We start from the raw sequence: 25,985 nt of genomic DNA on the forward strand, positions 1-25,985 counted from the left end.
ACCTAAGTATGGCCCCACCATACACATATTCTCCTCCTCCTCTGTCCTTCCCTCAGGCTCTCTTCACTCTTTTCATTTGCTCCTTTCACTTCCCCAGGCTCCTCACAATGACCTATGCCTTGTCAGATTCTTCCCTCCATCTCCAACTCCTACAGTCCTGCCTACGCCTGACCTGCCTCCATTAGGGATGCAAGCAGAGGTCAGAAGCCCAAGCTATAAACAGGTTGTTAATCCAAATGAGATCTGGAGACACCCAGTACAACAGCTGGTCCTCCTTCAATCCTTCACTCGAAAACTGTCTACTTACGTCTAGACTTTATACCGACTCAGCAAGTAACCTCAACTCAGCCTAGCAGTCAAACATGTCTGTCTCTGTCTCTGTCTGGCTACCTTACCAAGAAGATGACTCAGGAGGTTAAAACATTTGCAAAGAAGCCTGGGGATCTGTGTTGTATCTCTGGAGACCCACATAGTCATGGTGCCCACAAGTAGAGTTAGTGCATGGACATATTCTCACATTCTCTCTCTCTCTCTCTCTCTCTCTCTCTCTCTCTCTCTCTCTCTCTCTCTCTCTCTCAGATAGATGATAGACAGACAGACAGACAGAAGACAGACAGACAATTGTGATAACAACAAAAAGGAGGAAGGGCTAGAATAAGCTTTTTTTTTTTCTTTTTTCTATTTTTTGGAGCTGGGGACCGAACCCATAGAATAAGCTTTTTTATATCAACTGAAAATGAGCTGGAAATTCGTCTGAAATATGAACTTTCTATTCATATCAGTATGTTTACATGCATGGATGTAAGCTATTTTCCTACCTATGGATAGTATTAACAGATAGATTTTTAAATTCCTTAAAGAAACTCTGTTTAGACTGGCTTAAACATAAGTAAGTAATTATATAAATTAAACAGTCCTAAGATATCCAAAATGTACCTCCAAAAGTATTTTTATAGGAACTAACCCAAATGTTTTAAGAATCCAAGTTAAGGCCAGTCATTACAGGCTCATGTCTGTAATCCTAACACTCAGGAAGCTAGAACAGGAGGTCTTCTAGGTCAGCCTGGGAAACAAATCAAATCTGAGGAAATCTAGATTACACACAGCCCCCCCGCCATCTGCCCAAAAATATAGCTAAGTAAAAGTAAGTTTGGGTAATCAGGCAAGAGAGACTAATTAAATACTGCTGGTTTACTAAAATGTACACATGAATATGGTTCAGCAAAACATTCAGCAACATCTATAAGGCCCTATGTTCAGTTTCCAGCACGAAAGAGATAAAAAATAAAATGTTACAAGTGATAATTAGTATCTGTATTCTATGTCTTCTAAGTTTCTGCATCAAGTATGATACTAGCATAATTTATTTTGCTTGGATAATATTCTACTAAATTTTAACAGATTAGTTCCAAATAAGCAAATATAACACTTGGATCTGCATTTAGCTGAAGTGATTGATCTAAAAACTGCATTTTAAGAGCAATTATGTATTGTTATAAATCAATGTGAAGCTAGGAAAAATCTCAGTTGATGAAGTGCTTGCTACATAACAAGCGAGGACCTGAGTTCCCGTCCCCAGAGCCCACATAAAAAGCAGAGAATAGCAATACAACTTAATTCCAGTGCTGGAGACAGAGGTGGGTGAATGCCTGGGGTGGGTGGATCCCTGAACCCTAGTATGGCAGCACGGTTGAATCAATGACCTACCGGCTCAGTGAGAACTCCTGCCTCAAAAACCATGTGAAGAACTGGGGAAGATGCCCAGCACTGACCTCTGGCCCCCAGATGTGCTCACATGCATGCACACATACATACATATACATAAAGATGCACGCATGAGCACACACCACATACTAATCTAATGTGAAGACAGTTTCCAAAATCTCTGGTACTAATAAAACTTCAGATTTGTGCTATATTAGTTCATGGATATTTATTACCAATCTAGATTTTTTTAGTTAAACTATAATATGAAACATGTTTTCTACTTATACAGTTTCTTGTATCTTATTTTTATGGTAGAAGGGCTAAATATATATGAGCTTATTAAAGAACACTTATTTTGTAATATTGAAAAGTTGTATTGGGCTGGGAATACAGCTTATTAGTAGTATGTATAAGGCACCAAGTTTGAATCTCTCGTCACCAAAAAAAAAAAAAAAAGAAAAGAAAAAGAAAATAATAATAATAAAAATTAGAGAGAAAAGAAAAGTTGTGTTGTCAGGAAATGTCTGGCTATAAAAAGGTAAAACAAGTGTACTCTTAAGTCCTGTCAGTCTACTAGGAAATGCTGGTGCACAGGTCTCATAATTAAGCTCCAAGTAACTTCAACTGAAAGCATCAGTTGCTGCAGTTACATGAGTTATAATTTAATATGCAAATAAAACTCTTCAAAATAGTGACACACAGAACAACTATATGTGTAAGACATACAGGGTATGTTTTTGTGAAGGGAAAAGACAACAGTTTTGTGCTAAAGGCAAATGTTCCAAAATGAGTAAGAGGAAAATGGAGGACAAAATCTAAATGGCTATAAAAGTTTTTAATTTATTCATGAGAAAGGAATTTTGTTCAAGTCAAAATTGGATGGAATCCAATGAGTTTATTATAAGAGTTTCTTTGGAATCCTTTTGAAAAATTAGATTTTTGGTGTTCTCGGTTAAAATTGCCAAATATTCTGAATTCATAGGTATGAGATTAAAGAGGATTTAAAAGGTTTGCCCTTGCCTTCTTAATACCTATAATAATCAAGGTGGACAGCATTTGTTCTCTATCTTATCAGTGTTTTCCATGCTTAATGCTGACTTTTTTTTTTCTTTTTTCTTTTTTTTTTCGGAGCTGGGGACCGAACCCAGGGCCTTGCGCTTGCTAGGCAAGTGCTGTACCACTGAGCCAAATCCCCAACCCCTTAATGCTGACTTTTATTATGTGCTGGATTGTTTAAAACAAAAACAAACAAACAAAAGCCGCATTTAAAAACTAGGATTTTTTTTTTCTAACCACTGTATTACCCACCCAGTGATCTATGATCCTACCTATTTAAAATCACATTTAGTGTGATTAAAAGTATCACTCTGCCCTTTCAAAACCAAATCCTAAATAAAATGTGTCTAACATACTGCCTTTAAGTTTCTCAGAGGCGGGGCTGGAGAGATGGCTCAGCGGTTAATAGCACTGACTGCTCTTCCAGAGGTCCTGAGTTCAATTCCCAGCAACCACATGGTGGCTCACAACCATCTGTAATGGGTCTGATGTCCTCTTCTGGTGTCTCTGAAGACAGCTACAGTGTACTGATATAAAATAAATAAATCTTAAAAACAAATATTCTCAGAGGACCCTGACTTATCAGTTTAAAAAATATATATATAAAAGTCCAGTTAACAATAATAATAATGCTTAATGCTTATCTGATGAAACACCAGAATTCTATTGGTAAATGCTGTCAAAAGAAAGCTTGCCCCCCCCCCCGGAGCATTAAGTCACAAGTATGAAATTGCTAGAAATTAACAATGTGTTTCAATGTGCTTCTGCTCAGCTTTGCTTGGTGTCAAGACTATATACAGCGCAGTCCATCCCAGTTATACCTTTGGTTCAATGTTAACTTGGTCACAGCTAAGTACTTTAATTTGAATCCAGCAACTTGTAGGTAGACCAGGGTTCTTAGTTGAGAACACATGTCATTAACTTAGGGAATTTTACTGTGTGGATAAAAAATGTCTATTCCAGACCTAACCTTTTTACTTGATAATGTTTACATATTCTTGATGTACTTTATGGGTGCTTGCTATTTTGGGAGCACTATGTCTGATGCTTGTTATACATCTTTAGATTTTTTTTCTCTGAAAAGGTTATATTTATCTAAATTCACTTATCAACTATACCAGCCACGCCTCTTTTAAAGTTAGTCAGTCTGCTTACAGACATCGTAAAACGTTTTTGATTGACCCAATTTGGTGGTCATGCCTCAAAACACCATCACACTTCCTTGTCAACTGCACTGTTTGTGTAGTAACCACTCATCAGATTTTTTTTCTTACCTTTAAAATTATCAGTAACGGGTTAGTCATACCATGTGATTTATTCTATCATCTACCCTGATTCTTCCTGGGACACACTTGCAAGTTAGCAAGTATTCACCTTCAATTAAAAAAAACAAAGCCAAAAACAGGTGACACTGAAAAGTCATTGTGTGCCAGGTGACCTTTGCGCACAGGTATCTAAAGGCATCGCTTTGAGATCACACCAGAAGACTGAGTCAGGATTTCCAAACCACTGGTAGATAAACAGATGGGCTCATGACACAAACACACAGAGACCAACAGAACAAGATTTAATTACACAGCGCTGAACAAACTGTTACAATATTACTGATGCTTTAATGTCCTACTTCCTGGGCGAAGTAATCCTTCTCTCTCCTCCCTTAAATTCTCTCTTACTGTTAACAGTCTAATCCTTTGTTACCTTTTCTCCTTCCTATCTCCTCCTCAGTTCCAAAGCTCCTCCTGAATCCTGCCTGGATTCAGTCTGCCTCCAAACTGGAAGAACCACAAGTATCATTTTGAAAGTGCTAATTTAATCTCACGGAACAAGAACTTTTTAAGAAATACCAGTCCAGTTGGTAAGATGGCTCAGTGGTCAAAAGCACTGACTGCTCTAGAGGTTCTGAGTTCAAGACCCAGCAACCTCATGGTGGCTCACAACCATCTGTAACAGGATCTGATGCGCTCTTCTGGTGTGCCTGAAGAAAAGTGACAGTAAATATAGTTTAAAAAAAAAAGGGGGGGGGGTAGGGATTTGGCTCAGTGGTAGAGCACTTGCCTAGCAAGCGCAAGGCCCTGGGTTCTGTCCCCAGCTCCGGAAAAAAAAAAAAAAAAAAAAAAAAAAAAAAAAAACTGAGAGAGGCCTTTAAAATTTCTGACCAGTCATTTAAAGAACCATTAGATGTGTGACAAAATACTATTCTTGTCACACCCATGAGAGCAATCAGGCCAAATCTAATGTAACTAACTTCACAACCTCTTGTTCTGTCTTCAAAGGAGACAGATTTTGTTCTAAACAACAGAGACTCTGACAAGTGCTCATCACAGTTCCCCACTGACTAGGCTTGACCAAACTTCACCGACTTCTCTCCTCCAACAAGCTCTTAAACTCTGACTCACCCTAAGCTCAGCAAGCAGATGCACAACCTTCTCTCTTAATTCCAAGTATCAGCTGACCAGACAAATACATAACTTTCCAGTTAAACAGTTTTGATCATGCAATTTGCCTACCCCTCTCCACTTGGCCCAACTCCCACAGTTCCTGGTAGCTTTCTGGCCCTTCCCTAGAAAGGAGGTGTTTTTGTAGTTGGTGTTGAGACAGGTGGCGATCCGAAAGTACTTCTGCTGAAATGAGCCTCTCGTTTACCCAAGTACATATCTGTTTTTATCTGCAATCCTGTAACAAAACATCTACTTACAAACTCCAAAATTATATTACTGTCTTCCATCAGAAGTGATTAGCTGGGTGTGGTGACATTGCCTGTAACCTCAGCTACTTAAAAGGATGAGAAGAAAAAATTGTTTGAGCCCAGAAGTTCTAGGTCAGCCTAGGCAACGTACCAAGCCCCTGTAACCATATCGATAGCATGATGGTACACTCACATCATCCCAGATGAGATGGGAGGATTAGGAAATACAAACCAAGGCTCATGGTGAGAACCTGTCTTTACTAAAAGACTTAGGTAAAAAAAGTAAAATTGTTACCTACAGGAAGCACTGAAGTAGAACTTCTGTCCACAGTACTAGCAATCTGGCCTGCTCTTAGCCACCCACCTTTCTAATTTGTGAAATGAAGTTCACACAGAATTTCCAGGTTCTTCTATCTCCTTCTCAATATGAGTCCAGGAGTAAGAACTCAGATGTGAATATCAAAATGGTTTCACTGAGCTAGGATGGCTCAGTCAGTGCACTGCTTGCTGCTCAAGCCTGAGACCCAAACCTCAGGCTAAAAAAAACTAGAAAGCAAAGACAAGCGGTCCGTGGAGCTCTTGGGCAGCAGACTAGCCAAGTCTGTAAGATCCAAGTTCTCTGACTCTGCCTCAAAGTGTAAGGTGAGGAACCAAAGAAAATGCCCAACATCAACCTCCAGCCTCCACATGCATCTCTCTCTCTCTCTCTCTCTCTCTCTCTCTCTCTCTCTCTCTCTCTCTCACACACACACACACACACACACACACACACACACACACACACACAATATGGCTTAACTAAAACAGGGCTGTTTATAAGTCTAAAAAGAGAGAAAAAAGAAATGCTAGTAAGTATCTAGGTAAATCTCAGCAGCCCAATAGAAATGGCATTCTGTTTCTGTAATCTTTTCAGTAGCCTCAAGAGGTTTCTGCCATGTGTGATGACACATGCCCCAGCACTTAAGAGGCTGAGTCAGGACGATTCCAAGGAGCTTGGACTACACAGTAAAGTTCTTTCTCAAAAAGGTAGGGGTGGCAATCAGATTTTAAAAATAAGGGGGCTGAGAGATGGCTCAGTGGTTAAGAGCACTGACTGCTCTTCCAGAGGTCCTAAGTTCAAATCCCAGCAACCACATAGTGGCTCACAACCATCTGTAATGAGATCTGATGCCCTCTTCTGCTGTGTCTGAAGATGGCTACAGTGTACTCATATACATTAAATAAATAAATCTTTAAAAAAATAATTAACTTAAGGTAAAGATTTCAACAATCGAGCCCATATTCACTTAAGGGTACTTCATATGTCTATATAATGTAATATCACTTAGGATAAGAGGAATTAAATACAGACTCATGTTATACTATAAATGTTATTAAAACTGTGCAAAGTGAAAGAAGCTAGACACAAAAGGCCACATGCTATGTTCCATAATTCTATGAATTATTCAAAATGGACAAAACAGCAAAGGCACAAGGCAGATGCATGGTTCCCAGAGGCTGGGGCAGAGAGAGATACAAAGTGACAGCTAAGAGGCACAGAGATGGCTGGGCAGTACCAAAAATGTTGTGGAATAAGACCATGATGATAGTTTACAACCCTCTAAATAAAATAAAATAAAATAAGATGCACATTTAAAAATGGAGATTTTTATGCTATGTAGATGCCTTTAAATAGTTTTTGTTTTGTTTTGCTTTGGTTTTTTTTTCTTTTTTCTTTTTTTTGGAGCTGGGGACCGAACCTAGCAAGCGCTCTACCACTGAGCTAAATCCCCAACCCCCTTTGTTTTGTTTTTTAATGTGAATAATAAACCTTTCCAAATGGTTTTAAAAACTCTGATCATAGCCAGGCACAATGGTACATACCAATAACCCAGCACTAAGGAGGCAAGAGGAACACAAATTTGAGCTCTCTCCAAAAAAAGGCAAAGACAGGAAATGTAGTAGAGTGGGGAGTGCTTGACGTTATGCATGCCCAGGGAGCCATCCCAATGTGTGTGAGTACGGTTCAGACACCTACATACGATGAATCCCTGAACACCTCCACTCACTCCCTACACACACCTAATGCCCAGTCCCCACCAAAACTGTAGATATGGTAACTTCATATAAAATGCCTAGTATTTACATTTAACATAGACACATCTCCCCGACTCCTTTAAATCATCTCAAGAATACTTACACCACCTAGTAAAAGTGCTTTTAAAACAGATGTTATACTGCTGTTTAGGAAATAAAGAGAAAGCAAAATCTGTATTGTTAAGCACAGATACAACTTTCTTTTGGAAGGGGAACCTTTTAGGAGTTGTTTTGGTTGGTTAGTTGGTTAGTTGGTTGTTTTGTTTTGGTTGGTTAGTTGTTTAGTTGGTTGTTTTGTTTTGGTTGGATTTTTTTGTTTGTTGTTGTTTTTTGGGTTTTTGGGGGGTTTGGTTGTTTGTTTTGTTTTGTTTTGTTTTGTTTTGTTTTGTTTTGTTTTGAGACAGGGTCTGTCTGTGTAGCCCTGGCTGCCCTGGAACTCACTCTGTAGACAAGGCTGGACTAAAACTCAGAGATCTGCCTGCCTCTGTCTCCCGAGTGCTCAGATTAAAAGGAAGATATAGATTCTTAATCTTCTCTTTCTAATAAAGCTGGCCATAGACAATGAGACCTAACTCTAGTAATCTACACAGTGTAACTTAGGTCTCACAGTGATAAAAGTAACCAAGGCCAATGCAGAAAATACTTCCTAGTCAAACAATTGATATGGTAGAATTTTTATTATTTCAATGACTTTGTCATTTCCTGGGGATTGGGGGGTGGGAGGTGCTGGCAACTGCTGATCATGGCCACCTTGGCATTTTGTTTCACACTGAGAATCTGATCAGTAACATTATGCTTGGTGGCAGTCACTTACATACTTCAATGTCATCTTGCATCTCTAATCTCTTGAAATTAGCTCCAAATGGTCAAAGCACTTAAACACAGCCCTGCTTAGCAAGCTATCTAACAGAGATCTAGTATCAGAGTGTCAGTCAACAAGGAGAACCAAGAAAACCCCATGGGAGAGAGACCTCACCGCCTGATCAGGTGGGCACTCCTGAGGCTGCAGAGCGGAGGAGACCACCAACACTGCCCACCCCTGCCCACATCCCTGGCCCAAGAGGCAACTGTATAAGGCCCCTGGGTTCCCGTAGGGGAGGGCCCAGGAGCGGCAGGACCCCTGCGCCTGAGACACCGCCAGAACCTGAAGGAAACAGACAGGATAAACAGTTCTCTGCACCCAAATCCCGTGGGAGGGAGAGCTAAACCTTCAGAGAGGCTGACACGCCTGGGAAACCAGAAGAGACTGCACTCTGTGCACATCCAGACGCCAGAGGAAAAAGCCAAACGTCATCTGGAACCCTGGTGCACGGAGGCTCCCGGAAAGAGCGGTGCAGATCTTCCCGGTTGCTGCCGCCGCGGAGAGGACTTAGGCAGTACCCCACGAGCAAACTTGAGCCTTGGAACCACAGGTGGGACCAACTTTTCCCCTGCAAGAAACCTGCCTGGTGAACTCAAGACACAGGCCCTCAGGAACAGCTGAAGACCTGTAGAGAGGAAAAACTACACGCCCGAAAGCAGAACACTCTGTCCCCATAACTGGCTGAAAGAAAACAGGAAAACAGGTCTACAGCACTCCTGACACACAGGCTTATAGGACAGTCTAGCCACTGTCAGAAATAGCAGAACAAAGTAACACTAGAGATAATCTGATGGCAGGAGGCAAGCGCAGGAACCCAAGCAACAGAGACCAAGACTACATGGCATCATCGGAGCCCAATTCTCCCACCAAAGCAAACACGGAATATCCAAACACACCAGAAAAGCAAGATCTAGTTTCAAAATCATATTTGATCATGATGCTGGAGGACTTCAAGAAAGACATAAAGAACTCCCTTAGAGAACAAGTAGAAGCCTACAGAGAGGAATCGCAAAAATCCCTGAAAGAATTCCAGGAAAACACAATCAAACAGTTGAAGGAATTAAAAATGGAAATAGAAGCAATCAAGAAAGAACACATGGAAACAACCCTGGACATAGAAAATCAAAAGAAAAGACAAGGAGCTGTAGATACAAGCTTCACCAACAGAATACAAGAGATTGAAGAGAGAATCTCGGGAGCAGAAGATTCCATAGAAATCATTGACTCAACTGTCAAAGATAATGTAAAGCAGAAAAAGCTACTGGTCCAAAACATACAGGAAATCCAGGACTCAATGAGAAGATCAAACCTAAGGATAATAGGTATAGAAGAGAGTGAAGACTCCCAGCTCAAAGGACCAGTAAATATCTTCAACAAAATCATAGAAGAAAACTTCCCTAACCTAAAAAAAGAGATACCCATAGGCATACAAGAAGCCTACAGAACTCCAAATAGATTGGACCAGAAAAGAAACACCTCCCGTCACATAATTGTCAAAACACCAAACGCACAAAATAAAGAAAGAATATTAAAAGCAGTAAGGGAAAAAGGTCAAGTAACATATAAAGGGAGACCTATCAGAATCACACCAGACTTTTCGCCAGAAACTATGAAGGCCAGAAGATCCTGGACTGATGTTATACAGACCCTAAGAGAACACAAATGCCAGCCCAGGTTACTGTATCCTGCAAAACTCTCAATTAACATAGATGGAGAAACCAAGATATTCCATGACAAAACCAAATTTACACAATATCTTTCTACAAATCCAGCACTACAAAGGATAATAAAGGGTAAAGCCCAACATAAGGAGGCAAGCCATACCCTAGAAGAAGCAAGAAACTTATCATCTTGGCAACAAAACAAAGAGAAGAAAAGCACACAAACATAACCTCACATCCAAATATGAATATAACAGGAAGCAATAATCACTATTCCTTAATATCTCTCAACATCAATGGCCTCAACTCCCCAATAAAAAGACATAGATTAACAAACTGGATACGCAATGAGGACCCTGCATTCTGCTGCCTACAGGAAATATACCTCAGAGACAAAGACAGACACTACCTCAGAGTGAAAGGCTGGAAAACAACTTTCCAAGCAAATGGTCAGAAGAAGCAAGCTGGAGTAGCCATTCTAATATCAAATAAAATCAATTTTCAATTAAAAGTCATCAAAAAAGATAAGGAAGGACACTTCATATTCATCAAAGGAAAAATCCACCAAGATGAACTCTCAATCCTCATCTTCGGTTGGTTTATATACAAGTGTGCAATTTCTAGGCTTGAAAGTAAAATGATGCTATCTGGTGCTGGATAGAGGAGCCTTATTTTTTATTATGGCAGCTTGCTATTTTTGTAACATGGTGATTTGGTTGAACACAATAAAGTACAGTAGTAACTGATCTCCCCTTCTTCCTGGATGAGTGAGGAGATGATTAAATGTTGATGTCAGCATCCTTGAGCATATTCAGATGAGCTTCTGCTTCTGTTGAAAAGGATGCTGTGTTTGATTGTGGTCCGAAGCTTTGAAGCACTACTTGGCATCTCCTTCCTTGGAGGTCTCACTGTTTAAACATAACAGATTTGATAGCTTGTTGGTAAGGTGAGGTCCAGCTTGTCTCCACTAGGTCATCTTCATGTGAATCCGGTGGTTATACGGTTTTGTTCTAGGGATATTTCATTTTTTTAATAACGGTTTTAGCTGACATTCATGGAGAGAATGAATCCTTAGAACTGTGCCACTAGTGAAAGGAAATCCTATCTAGAGTATGTTTCTTTACAAAGCTGTGTCACACCATCCTTTGGGCCCTCTGCTGGAAAAGTAGAATCAAGTCTCAAATAATGCCTTTTAAATTGTATCCTCTAGTATTATAGATGTAGGACAGTACTGTATCATACCTCTGTGGATGTAAAATAGCTTGTACCTGCTTTACGATACGTAGTAGTGACCGTGCTTTATCAGAGCTGTTTTTAATGATGTTGCTCAGAATGTTTTCTTTCCAGATGATGATTGAGAAGCTAATTTTAAAAAAAAATGGTGCCAGGTACCACAAGAGTAACAGAACTGTGCTGTTTTCTCGGGTTTTGTTTTTTTTACTTTTTTTTTTTTTTTTAATGGAGTATGCTGGATGTCTCTACAGTTTTGTTCAGATGACTGCAGAACCTGGAAAAGCTGTTGCTGCTGTTGATGCATAACACACTGCTATTATTGGTCTTTTTATATAAATATAAATATATATATACAGATTAAAAAAAAGAAATACTCAATTTCTTGAAGGGGCTCGAGACCCCATATGAACAACAATGCCAAGCAACCAGAGCTTCCAGGGACTAAGCCACTACCTAAAGACTATACATGGACTGACCCTGGACTCTGACCTCATAGGTAGCAGTGAATATCCTAGTAAGAGCACCAGTGGAAGGGGAAGCCCTGGGTCCTGCTAAGACTGAACCCCCAGTGAACTAGATTGTTGGGGGGAGGGCGGTAATGGGGGGAGGATGGGGAGGGGAACACGCATAAAGAAGGGGAGGGGGAGGGATTAGGGGGATGTTTGCCCGGAAACCGGGAAAGGGAATAACATTCGAAATGTAAATAAGAAATACTCAAGTTAATAAAAAAATAAAAAAAAAAAAAAAAACAAGGAGAACCAAGCACTTCCCTTGTTTTCTAACCTCACATCTGAATAGCCTGAACCTTTTCCGAGTACAGTTACTGCCACAAACAGCACAAACACAAGGAACAAGACTTTGTGTTAATATGGAACAACACTCTTTTCACTGTACTTTTTCCTTTTGAGCCAGGGTCTCAGGCTGGGCTCCAAGCTGCAGTGCTCTGGTCTTAGCCTCCGATCAACTAGGATTACATGCTCTACCCAGCTAAACAAATCATTTCAAGGGCAAATTGTTACTTCATGTATTTGACATTTCAAAATAGTGCTCTAGTCATTAAAACAAATTTTACATAAGACACAGGAACACTTATATTAAGGCTAAAAAGACTAAAGAACTTAGGATAAATCACATCTACTCAGTCTTCAGAAAGAATCTATCAACTGGATACTTTCATTACTTTGATAAAATGGTCTTACCTGTGCTTAGCTATTTTAATAGTTTAATATTTTAAAGTATCACATTCAATTGAGTTTGAGTTCTCTATTTTCTAGTTTATTAATAGTCATCACCACTTAACTCGGTGTTTCAGTCAGTGAAAGTAAAAGAGGGCTAGGGGAATGGATACAGTCCACAAAGCATTATGTTTTTGAAGCAAGAAGACCTGAGTTTAATCTCTAGAACCCATATTTAAAAGGGGCTGGGGGTATGCTGGAGAGATGGCTCTGCAGTTAAGAACACTGACTGCTCTTCCAGAGGTCCTAAGTTCAATTCTCAGCAACCACATGGTGGCCAACAACCATCTGTAATGGGATCTGATGCCCTCTTCTGGTGTGTCTGAAGACAGCTACAGTGTACTCACATACATAAAATAAATAAATAAATATTTTTTTTTAAAAAAAGCAAGAAGTGGTGTGACTGTGATCCTAGAAAGTGAGAGGCAGGGATAAGCAAAATCACTGGTACTTACTTGCCAAACCAACATAAAAACTTTGCCTCAAAACATGGAAAGTGTAAGTTTCTAAGGAACTGCATACACAGAACACACACACACACACACACACACACACACACACACACACACACGCCTGCACACATCTGTGGCCCCACATACATATACACACAAAAACAGAAGGTAAAAAGAGAGGTGTGTGTGGAGCTCACGCCTGTGTTCCCAGCATCTGGGGAGGCTGAGGCAGACAAGTGCACCAGATTTAAGGTCAACCTGAGCTACAGTGAGACTCTGCCAAAAAAAGTTCTTAAATGTAAAGTAACCATTAGCCATCCTATTTCACATAAAGCAAAATATGAAACATCAAAAGTATAATATTTCAGTAGTAAATTTAAAAATTTCAAAACATAGTCCTAAAATTATCAACTGGTAAACAGTATCTAATAGCAAGAACTTAAATGTTTTACTAAACTTGGGTACATACTGATTTTTCTTTCACTCTGAGACAAGATTCCATGTGGCCCTGCATGGTCTCAAGCTCTCTGTGTTGTAACTGAGGCTCATCTTGAGCGAGTGCTCTCCCTGCCTCTTCCCTGTAAATTATGGGATTCCACCATCAAGCCTGACTTAGCTTAGCCACTTAGTCAATGTCCACTGCTGGCAGCATTCCTTCACAAACCTCCTTACCACTTCTCACTAAAATCTTGCTGGTTATGACTAAACAGAAAAGAAAGCGGGCTACATAAGTTACTTGTCATAAGAGAAATAAAATGATAGAAAATAGGATGATAAAACCTCACACCTTTCTAATACAGTAAGCAGTCCCTCTATAATCATCTCAAACCTAAGTGTCCACTAAAATTTCCACAATAAAAACCAAATTTCTCAAAGTAGTTATACATTTGTTACTCATTTTTCCAATACATCTAAATTATTCAGACAGATTTTGTTCTCTCAAAATAATTTCTATCAATATATCTCTTTTATAGAATCACCTTTGACACTCAAAGAGAAAAGTCCTCTGTGATGGTCAAAGTGTGGCTAAGTCACAGGTCAGTCTAGCAAATGGGAGCACCTCTATTTAAAGCTAAGGAAAAAGTTCTCCAAAAACCGATCGATGGGTAAACACTGTTAGCACTTCTGGTAACAGTGAACTGGAACTTTCAAGTTCTATAAATTATTTTCTAGGCAGGTGAGCAAATTTAGGACAGGTAAGCTGGGGTGAATGTTCCGGATCAAACAAAACCAAGACCTCATCTCCAGGACCAATTCACTTGGGTCAACCTACAACTCAAAAGACCACCCAGTCGGTGTGTTTCTCACAGCAAAAGTTCCCTAAAATGTTTTCTTAAAAAATCCATTTTAAAAAGATGGCTTAATGGGTAACGTGCTTGCTAAGCAAACATGAGGATCTGTGTTCATATGTCCAGAACCCATATAAAAAGCCCCCCAATAACACCTCTAATCTCCGGGTTGGGAGGTAAAGACAGAGGATGGAGGTCGGCCAGTCTAGTCAATCAGTAAACCCAGACCCAGAGTTCAAAAATGAGGAGGAGAGCACCCGAGGTGAATAACTAATGCCTTCAAACACGGAGGGATACACACACACAGGGGCACGAGCCTGCAAACACACACATAAAAGGTGTTGTGAGAGCCAGGCATGGTGGTACACACATGTACTCCCAGCACCCAGGAGGCAGAGGCAGGAAGAGCCCGATGCCAACCACGACTCTAAGCAGAGCTGGCCTCAAAAAGGAAAACAGAACAACAAGTCTATCACTGTCACATCTGATGGCTACTGTACAAACAAAGTTACAACTGACCCTTTCACCTTCCAGACTTCTCGAAGCCTGTAAACAGGGTAGAAATCCCCAAAACTGAAAAGACAATAAGGAGACTAAGTGACCGCCAAAGCACAGAACACCAAACAGAAAGATAAGCTCTCCCGAGTCCCATGCTAAACTCATCTGACGGCCTCAAAACTCTGATACCTGATTTAAAGGAAAATCCACTTTGAAAGACTCACTTTTCTAGAAATATTAGTTGTAAACATTTCAGTCTGTTCTGATACCATTCACATCTCTACAAAAAAAAGGGGGGGGGGTGCTGGGGGCAGGAAGGCAGGCAGCAGAGAATTGTCATATTAACAAGCCAAGCCATAAATGGGACAGCTACATTATACCCCTTCCCCACAGGCTCAGGGACCATCTTGGAGAGTGAAAGATTTTTAAGAGCCAAAAGTCATACAGGATCAGAGCAAAATGATGTCTTTTGGACATGACAGGAGCACTGCACACACGCTAACAGCGGCTGTGGTTGGCTGCATAAGATGCACACAAGATCAAGTATGTCAGCATTCCAACAGAGAGGCGGGAGAGGCTCATGAGCACCCCACTGCCACTGAGGAGCTAGGGACTCATGATGGCTTCTAGGGAGGAAGAGTCAGTTTTCTCTAAGTGGTGACCCCTGACAGGTTTACTACACTCCAACCACGAAATGGCTCCAAACCCATGAGCATATGGGCAGCACAGACTGGACTTGGTGGGTTATTTAAGAGAAAGAACTCAAAGTTCAGAGCAGGTGAAGGCAGATCTAGACGAAGTCAGGAGTAAAAGTTATGTAAAAGTTATGTGAAGGAAGAGGAGAATGAATGTGACCAAAATATATTGTATGCATGTATGACATTCTCAAATATAAAAGTATTTTATAAGAAGTCTCCTCAAAGAAAACCAAAACACAGTCCTTACCAAGTACCTATTTCGATGTCATTAGAAAACGTGTTTGTTTTGGAGGCGATGGTTGTTGGTACTGATATGCCCAGACTGGCCTCAAGCTTACTGTGTGGCCTAGGCTAGCCTCTGGTCTCTACCTCCCGAGCGCTGGCACCACTGCTATGTGCTTCCATGCTGGCCCTCAAATACTGCAGTTCTCGGGGCTGCACACTTCCAGAGGGCCTGAGTTCAATTCCCAGTATCCACATTAAGCTACCACCTGTAACTCCAGCTCCAGAGAATCCATGCTTCTGCCTCTACATTCATTATATACAGACACACATAATTTTTAAAAATTAAAAAATTAATCTTTTATAAAACTGTGGTTCTTTCCAAAAATATTTCATCTAGAAAACCAGGGATAATGTTTTTCCTACTGGTATCTGGGTAGACCTAACGTAAGCTGCAGAGTCTGAAAGAGCCCTGCGTGCCTTACTCCAGCTGTCCTGAGGAACGGAGATCTTACTCCAGGCACACTTGCCAAGAGAACGGAGTAAATCCCTGCTCTACCATTAGCTAGCTGGCCCAACTCCTTACAAATGACCGCCAGTCCCATCTACTTTAAGCACTCTTGAATCTTAAATTAAATCTCTAATCACCAACAATTGAGGACACATCCATAAATAAAAATATTCCACACACACATAAAAATAACAATAGTTATAGCCCTATGTGGGGGCATGCCTGTAACCCCAGCACTGAAGAGGCTCAGAAAGGAGAACAGTTGAGTTGCATTTGGAGATCAGCCTGGGCAGCACAGAAAAATCCTGTCTTTAAAACAATTTTTAATTAATATTCGGAAAGCACTTCATGTTACTTCATTAAACACACCTAGTAACCGTGCAAATCAGGCAGACAGGTGTCATTACCCATGTTTTATAGATAAGCTGAGACAGACAGGACCAGAAGCAAGAATAATGAAGATCTAGCTTTAAACTCAAGACTATGGAGCTAAAATCCTCCAATTTCAATTTTTTCCCAATATACCTTGTCACTTGACAAGGGATGTCACTGCAGACAGGGATGCAGCCTTAGGATGGCAGTATCAAATGACCTTCAACTGCTGCTAAGTAAACAAGGCTGTAAGGACCAAGTCCCAAAGTCACACATCATCACAAACCCAATGCGAGAAAGTACCACCTCTTCTTGGAAGGACAAGGAATTCAATCACACTTTGCTCCTGGGAAACCAAGGGTGACTGTCACTTATAACAGAGGCTAACACTGTCAAGAAGTGAAGAGACTAAATTAGCAATCTTTTACACCAAAAGACAGTTTCAGTTGAAATGATATATGCTCACAATTAAATAAAGCAGGGAGAAAGAAAAAAAAAAAAAAAGACCTCCTTACCATTATTATGTTACATTTAGAGTAAGCTCCACTTCGGACAGTTACCTCTCCTTGATCTTGTTACACAATACCATACTTCACTGTCTCTTAACCCAAGTCAGGAATCTACTCAACTCTAGACTCAAACCTGTTATCAAAATAAACAAACAACCCTATGCCCCCTCTAAGAACTACAACTAGACTTCCAGACGCTGAAGCCATCTGAAGTTACCGATTTAGATTTTCCCAACTCTAAATCAATCCACTGGTTCCACATTTTTAACCCTTAGGAAGCTGTCAATCACAGTCACGTGTCAATTATAACCTCACAGCATAGAGTTTACTGTAACAAAATAAACACATACTTATTAAATCTCTTGAGTATCTAATAATATTGAGTTCTCTGCCGTGGAAATTAGACAGCAATTATATTTCTGGTGTTTACAAGTAGGACTAAGCAATTCGGGATATGCTTATTTTTAGAAAAATTTTTTTCCATTGTTGGTTACTATCCTACTTTGGGAACTTCCATACTCCTGAAGGACTTAAGACATTTAGCCTGTTAAATTAATAACTAAGAATCCCAGAGAGGTCCCATTAACTGGCACAAATGAAGTTAACAAAAAACGAACTACAAGATACAGTGACAACCAAGCACCTCAATTCTTGCACGGGTAACACACTCAACGGCACCCCCACACAAACCTCCCCATCTCTCATCAACTGACGAAGACCGGTCCACAAGGTCTCCTTTGCAAACTGTCACACAACAAAAGTCAGGACGTGTGTCTCAGCTTCGCCGTCCAATTCCAAACACCCCAGAGCCACTACATTTAAGCGATTCCCATAGCAAATTACCCAGGGCATTCTCTGTTATTACCAAAGTGCCAAGCAGTTCCCAGGGGTGCCCAGCAAATGATAATTTAGTTCCCAGGATAGGCTCCTCGCCACACAAGGATGACTTCCCTACTTGGTGCCAACTGTACACTTGCACACTCCGAAAACAGGGGGCGAGCCCTGAATAGCAAGGGTTACGAGGGCAACGTCTGTATTTTTATTATAGGCTCAGAAGATTCCCCAATGCTGAAAAGCGCGACCTATAACCCTAGAGTCAATTTCCAACTGTGCTCTCCCCCAGGACCATTCTACCCCAAACAGAAGCCAATCGTTAGTTTTAACAAGGCCTAGAGAGGAGAGGAGAGAAAAAAAATCGTGGGGTTTAAAGAAGAAGAAAAAAGTTCACCTAAGAGACACGGGAAAGGTGAGGGCTTCGAGGGAGAGGGAGGTCAACACCAACGGTGCTGAAACGCGAACTACAAAAGACCCTTTCTGCCCTGGAGTGCAGGGCAGCGGGGCACGGTCAGTCATTCCGATGGAGTGCGGGGGGTCAGGGGTTCCCCCCAAGGCCCGCAGCTTTGTCCGGCCGCGCCGCGGGGCCGGCCAGGGGTGTGCGCTGCGGCCGGGCGCGGCCCCCGACCGCGGGCCCCTTCCTCGCGCGGCTCCCCAGCGCCAGGCCTCTCCCCGCCGCTGTCCCCGCCACCTCCCCTCCCCCTTCCCGGACCCCGGCAACTTTCCCCGGCCTCGCCTCACCTCTCAGCAGCACGCAGAAGCTGCAGGCCAGGAGGCTCCTCAGCACGGCCCCCATCTTCCCCCCCACCGCGCGCGCTCGCGGCCCTCACCGGCGACCGGCGGCCAGGGGACGCGCGGGCGAGGAGCCGGGGCGGCCGCCGCAGCGGCGGGTCTGCACGCTCATGCTTTCCGCGGCCGGGAGAAGAAAGAAAAGGGCGCACGTCAGGGATCTAGCGCGCCGCTCCGGCCCGGGCTCGCGCGACGCCAGCGCCTGCCCCCATGCCGCCGCCTCCTCCCGCGGCGCCCCACGTCCCCCGCGCGGCGCCTCATTCAGCCTCTTCCTCTCGCAGCGGCGCAGGGATCCGCCGCGGGGCCGCCGCCGTCTCCCTGCGCGCCCGACCTCCTCCTCAGCGCGCCGCGGCCAGACCCCCGGAGCCGCGGCCGCCGCGCGCGCTGACTCCCCGCGGAGCCCCCGCGAGGTGGGCCTCGCGAGCCCCGCCAGGCTGAGGGGGAAAGGTCTTCCCGAGGCGCATTCCGATGGGATTCTTTCCCGGGGCGGCGGAGGGCGTGAGGCGACGTCGGCCGACACTGAGGCCGGCGTGGTCGGGACTACTTTCTGCGTCCCGGCCCGTCGCCGCCCGCGCCGCTCTTTGTGCGCCCGGCCGCGGAGCCAGGTGGAGCTGCGGGCTCCGGGCTGTCCGGGACGTAGGAAAATCAAAGTGCAAGTGCGGCTTACACTCGCTCGAAGCCGCGGACGAGGTTGAAGGGTGTGCAGAAGCCAACGCGGAGCAGAACCCTAATGGGTTGAATTGGGGATCATCATAGGGAGTAAAATAAACAGGACTCAGACTTTTAAAAAAAAAGTATGTTTTCTCTCAGTGTGGAGCCTGCTTTACATATACACATAAAGTCACACGCATGGGAAAACGACCAGACTTGAATAGACAAAGATTGTAGGATTTTTATACACATAAATAAGGTTTACTCAGACAAGTATTCCCTCATATGCGGATCTAGGGTGTGTGTGTGTGTGTGTGTGTGTGTAGTAATGCTTTTATATATGAGTTAACACATTGATGATAAAAAGATAAAAGTGTGACTATCTGGGGGAAAAGAATGAAGCTAATGGTGGGGGAAGAGGCACACATCGAGGTTAATACCTTAAAAAAAAATTACATGCTTGAATTGTATCCGTCATTACATGCAAGAAAAAAATTAAAGAAAAAAACAGAATTTTTTTTAACTTGTCTTCCAAGAAATACAATTTTTTTTTGTGAACTAACCTGACAAGAACTAAAGCTTTCTAAACTGAGAGAGAAAATCCTTAGATAAAGGCATCAGTACCTAAGAGCAAAGAGAAAATAAAACATGGCTGTTGGACAGTGGGTTTACAAGTTTGAGGAAAAGAAAAAAGAAAAGCCCCCACAACAACCTCTACCACTACTAGTGCAGTGGGCATTCCCAAGTAATGGCCCAGATGCCCTCTGCATTCACCTGGCCAGCTTCTGCCTTAGGCTGGCCAGCTCCAAGAATTAACCATAAGAAAACCATTAGCTGCCTTCTGTCCAGCCTTCACACACCTTTTCTGAAGGCAAATGGGTAGGGGCTCATCTAGGACTTGCAAGCACATTATCAGATGGGCCACTCGGAGCTCACCTGAGATAAGACTGGCTGTTCTGTGATCCCCTTGGCACACATGAAGAAAATGAGAATTTGAGACACTCAGTGACTTATCAAGGCCACTCGAGTCCTGAGTAACAGAACCTGAAGCAACCAGCTTGGAGGATTGTACAAGAGTGTTGGGAGATGTTTGCGGGGAAGGCTGACAAGTTAGCTCAGTGGGTAAAGGCACTTGTCACCAAGCCTGACAGCCTGAGTTCAATCCCTAGGACCCACATCGTGGAAGGAGAGAACTCACTCCTTCAAATGGTCCTCTGGCCTCCACTTACATGATACATGCTGTGTGATACTCACCCTCTCCGATACACACACGATTTTTTTGTAAACAAACGCAAAAGGTTCGCAGGCAGTTAAGCTTAAAAGTGGTGAAAATGGAGAACAGAGGGGGGATATGGTGTGGTGGCAGGTGTACTGAGGGGAGTAACTGAAAACCTCAATTATGATGATGTAATATATATGCACAGACCTATCACATATTTGAGAAAATACCAGAAATGATAACACAAAAGTAGGTGTTGGGACAGAGGTGTACTTTTCTTCCCTGTCCTTTAATAGATTGTGTTTTTATTTCCTAAAGATACTGGAGTGAACCTCTGTAATATAAGCCTACCAAGGATGCAATTCTTATTGTAAAACTGATTTGTCACTCAGCCATTTAATTGCACATTAGACACGGTCCCCTGGGCTGTGTTGGTGTTTTAACAATGAAACCATCGTCCTCACACTCCAGCTAACAAACCTGACTTGGAAACACTTGAGTTAAAATGTTACACTTGCTAGCTGTAGACACTCTTGAGTCTGCCTAGATACTTCAAAGACTGGGAAAATACCTGGAGAACCCTGGCTTGAAATGTCCTTTGAGAGTCTGCTCAGCTGACCAGGCCACGAAGCATCCCAAGTAGAAGCAGGGCAGGTGCAAATGGGATTTAAAAGTGGCTCCATCTTGCTACAGTATGGGGGCTTTTGTAGAATGTCAAGAAAAGAAGGTGGACCATTACAGAGGAATTGTGTTTATCACTAGAGAATGTTGTCTATTCATTTTATTTGTTAATTCATTTGTTCATTTATTTGGGGGTTTTGAGGCCGACTTTCATGTAACCCAGGATGACGTTCAATTCTCTGTATAGCCAAGGATGACCTTGAACTCCTGATCCTCCTGCCTCCATCTTCCAAATGTTTGGATGACAAGACAGTTGTCACTTCACCCGGCTTAATATAAAACTCTGTAAGCCAAGCTAAGTTTGGGGATGTTGAGGAATTTTGCATATGGCAGTGAACTCTGTCAAAGAGACAGTCAACAACAGGCCTGAGGAGTGAAGAGGTGGTGATTTGGGGAAGCAAGACGTCAAAAGAGAAGGGTTTGCGAAGAGAGAGGCGCTGAGGTGGACTTCAGGTGTCCAAGTAAAACTAGAGTCTTTTATACTAAGAAAAGAAAAGGCCAGCAAACCATTTCGAGCAGGTGTGTGTGTGACAGAGGCTGGCTGTGTGAGCACTTAGAAGGTAAATGTGGGAAGCTCAGGAGTCAAAGGCCAGCCCCACCTACAATGAACAAAGGAAAGCATCTCAAAAGCTGAGCTTAGTGGGCAGCCTGTCATCTCGACACTTGTGCGGGAGGCTGAGGTGGGAACACCATGAGTTCAGTTCAGTTTGGGCTGCGTAGTAAAGACTCGCATCCTAGCAAACAGAAAACCATTTGAGTGGGCGAGTTATACCATACTATAGGTCTTTTGTTTTTTGGGTTTTTTTTTTTAAACATGTGTTATTTTTCTGTATGTGTCTGTATCAGGGGCACCTGTGTGCAGGAGCCTGAGGAAGCCCAGAGACAATGTCAGATCTCCTGGAGCTTAGAGGTTCGGATGGCTGTGAACTGTCCAAGGTGAGTCCTGAGAACCAAGTTCTTTTTTATTGTTATTTTTTGAAGTGTTAAATACTCTTTATTTGATATCATACACAAGCCACAGTAACTGCCTTTCGGTGGTAAAAGGCAGCATCCTTGATGTAGGGAATTCTAATTAACACAGCACTGTCAAGAATAGTTGCTTGTCCTGGTATTTAGCATTGCCTGTCAGAGGCGTGGGTGAGACCCGGGTGAGTCTTCTTATTTCTGAGACAGTGATAGAATTTTCCCAGTGTTTAAACATACTCATATACCCAGTGTGATGGTTTGCGTATGCATGGCCCAGGGAGTGGCACTATTAGAAGGGGTGGCCTTGTTGGAGGAAGTGTGTCACAGTGATGGTGGGCTTGGAGACCCTCCTCCTAGCTGCCTGAGGATGCTCAGTCTGTTCCTGGCTTCCTTCGGGTGAAGATGTAGAATTCAGCTCCTCCTGCACCGTGCCTTCTGCCTCTACTTCCCAAGTACTGGCTTCCCTGGGTTACACTACCATTTTTGACGTGTGTCTTTCCACAGTGCCAACAGCTTAGGAAAGCGACCTGGGAGTCAAACACGCAGCACCTTTCAAGCCGCAGCTCTTGGAATTTATCCACAGAAATAAAAAAAAAAAGTTATAGAGGTATTTATTCAGAAATAAAATTCTATAATACAAAATAAAAATAACGTCTGGAGAAATGGCTCAGCGGCTGTCTTAGTTAGGATTTCTATTGATGGATGGAAACACTGTGACCAAAAAGCAAGTTAGGGAGGGAAAGAGTTGAGAGGGCTTTCGCTTCTGCGCTGTAATCCACTGTAGTCCAGGGACAGGAACTCAGGCAGGGCAGGACTCTGAAGGCAGGAGCGGATGCAGAGGCCATGGAGGGATGCTGCTTACTAGCTTGCTTTTTATTGTTTAACAGTCTAAACCGATTATGTTTTAAATTCCAGTACTTTGTTTTTAAAACAGCTGTTAAATTTGAAGTGGCCGAACAGTCCTCGGAGGTGGTAGGGGAGGCAATCTCAGCAGCTTCCGGGAAGTCACAGCAAGGGGCTGTCAGCGAGCTGAGGAGCGGGAAGGGAGGGCAGACGGGTGCTTCATTCCAAACCCTGATAAGGAGCAAGCTCAGCTGACTGCTTAGAAGGGAGTTTGAGGCTGAAGGGATGAGGCTGACTTTCCTAGGGTTGCTCATTTACGCCGTTTCCTAAGCTCAAGAGAAGATCGATCGTGTTTGTAACCTTCAAGTGAGAGCCAACATAGGAGAAAAAAGAATCCGAGGTTTATAGACAATGGAGAGACCAGACAGACAGACAGAGACGGAGACTGAGAGACACAGAATGAGACAAAAAGAGAGAGGCAGATAAAGACAGAGAGAGGGAGAGAGAAGGAGGCAGGGAGGGTGGGAAAAGGGGAGAAGGAAGAAAGTAGACAGCGAAAGAGGAGGACAAAGAGAAAGAGCTAAGTGGTGAGAGGTCAGTCCAGTTTTCACGAAGCTCGCCTCCCGCCCCAACTCTAGCAAAGAACCAGTCTAGAAGACACAGCCCACTTTTACATTGTGGATTCCTGGTTTGTGGTTAGGAAGAAACTCGGGGACCCTCTTCCTGAGGAATTCCACTCGCAAGCTTCGGTCTGTTTGGAGGCTCCCTAGAGGGCTAACATCAAGGGCGTGTGCTTTCCTCATCTATCTCACAACACTCAGGAGAAAAAAGTGACTCCATCTGGGAGAGTCCTTGGAAACATCTGAAGGCAACCACGTAAGTCTCTGTTTTCTAGGGAAAGGGTAACAGTTGATGCAAATAACAAATATGCAGGAAGTCTAAGAGGAAAGACTGCAGATTGCCACGTCTGAAGAGTGAAAGCTTTGAAAAAGACCTGCACGTAAGGGGAACCATAGCAGTCATGTGCACGGGCCAGCACAGCTGGCCCTGGTGCTGGCTACACAGCTTGACAACAAAAGTCCAGCCCTTGGGGACTCACATGGTACTAGGACAGCAGCCACTCCTACAAGGTGCCCTCTGACCACCACACACGGACCCTGACACATGCACATGTGGACACACACAAACATACACACACACATACACACAAACCCCACTATAATATAGGACAAAAATGGTGTTTTGTTTTAGCAAGCCATGTGCACGTGTCCAGGGCAGAACACATCCTCAGATAAGATCTGAAAAGAACTGAACTTTCACCTTTGGCTTATCTTTAGCCTTATCCCAAGAAGGATGTGAAGGCCAAGGCAAAGCTATAAATGGCCTTGGTGTTGGCTCAAACACAAAGCTAATTTGCAAGGACCTAGGGGAGAGGGTTTCCTTTTCTTGTTTAAACTTAAAGGAAAATTCTGTTAAGACATTAGCTGACCACTAAAGTAATAATCTCCAGAGACCACACAATACAAAGGAGGCGTCATTAGAAAAGCAGTTTAGAAAAATCGCCACACCAACAGCTACAAGCCCCAGCAAACAAAGCCAGAAAATCCCGAGGAAATGAGACTTTGAGTCTCAGTCATGGGATTGTGTTCAAAACGTCCCACTTTCAGCAACAGCAAAGAAGTGAGGCACATAAGGAACAGCGAAGCATTGTGTATCCATAGAAGAGGGAGAAGAAGGTGGAGAAAGGGGGGAAGGAGGAGGAGGAAGAGAAGCGTAGGAATGAGACCAACTCCAGCTAGCAAGAAGGCTCAGTGTAGGGGAGAACTCGGCACCCGGGTCCATCAACCTGACTTCCATCCCTGGAACCACATAAGATAGAGAGAAACACATGATTCTCAAAGATTCTCTGACTTCCAAGAATATTTCTCTGTCTCTGTCTCTGTGTCTCTGTCTCTGTCTCTGTCTCTCTCTATCTCTCTCTGTCTCTGTCTCTCTCTGTCTCTGTCTCTCTCTGTCTCTGTCTCTCTCTGTCTCTCTCTGTCTCTGTCTCTCTCTGTCTCTCTGTCTCTGTCTCTGTTTCTCTCTCTGTCCCTGTCTCTGTCTCTGTTTCTCTCTCTCTCTGTCTCTGTCTCTGTCTCGCTTGCTTCTTGTTCACACACAGAATAATAAATAAAGACATGCATGCATACATTCATATTAAAAAAGGAAAATTGATTGATGCCAAGTACTTTAAGTCTCCTATCTTAGGTATATCTTTTTAAAATAAAAAAGGTAAGAGCATGCTATTCTAGCATTTGTGAGGTGGGGGTGAGAAGCAGAGCTACATGAGATCTTGTCTCAAAAACAAGAGGAGGGGAGAAAGGGAAAAAGGAAAGAAAGCAGAAAAGGGGGCAGAGAGAGACAGAGAGGGGGAAGAAGAAGAAGAGGAGGAGGAGGAAGAGGAAGAAGAAGAAGAGGAAGAGGAGGAAAGGAGGAAAGAAAGGAAAAAGATAGATAGATAGATAGATAGATAGATAGATAGATAGATAGATAGATAGATAGATTATTCATATTCTACCTCATGCTACAGGCATATGTGCCTATTGAAAAGCAACCACTAAGGCAAGATTTGATGAAGAAGAGTTTTATCAAAGTCCAACGGTCTCCCATGATTCTCATCTCTTGGAAGTCACACCTCTGTGAGCTCTGTCTTACACTAGACAAGGTTGACCCGCTGGAGTAATGACAGAGTGTGACCTAAAGGCTGGACAATAAAAGGGACAGTAGCAGGTATAGAGAGCCATTGAGAAAGACACCTGACATCAACCGCTGGCCTCCACATGTCCACACACAAGCACACATGCCCATATGAACATGTACTCACACACACACACACACACACACACACACACACACACACACACACAAAGAATGGTGGCTTCTGGGGTTGAGGATT

The 25,985-nt window shown here is 42.9% G+C and overlaps 1 protein-coding gene across 2 annotated transcripts in view; it reads right to left on the minus strand.

Annotated features, from left to right (window-relative positions):
• Lrp6 (LDL receptor related protein 6) overlaps positions 1 to 18,983 on the minus strand; it is a 133,780-nt gene extending 114,797 nt beyond the window's left edge. Inside the window, exon 1 of one of the 2 annotated variants that reach the window (XM_039107695.2) lies at positions 18,643 to 18,773. Coding sequence is in view for 1 of the 2 variants with exons in the window: in NM_001401820.1 (NP_001388749.1) it covers positions 18,643 to 18,697 (55 nt within the window). In the remaining variant the exon portion in view is untranslated. Of the gene's footprint in view, positions 1 to 18,642 lie in introns of both variants that reach the window. The other variant, NM_001401820.1, reaches the window with a different exon arrangement.
• Between the last annotated feature and the right edge of the window lie 7,002 nt (positions 18,984 to 25,985).

Source organism: Rattus norvegicus, chromosome 4, assembly GCF_036323735.1.
Source record: "Rattus norvegicus strain BN/NHsdMcwi chromosome 4, GRCr8, whole genome shotgun sequence".
Classification (NCBI taxonomy): domain Eukaryota; kingdom Metazoa; phylum Chordata; class Mammalia; order Rodentia; family Muridae; genus Rattus; species Rattus norvegicus.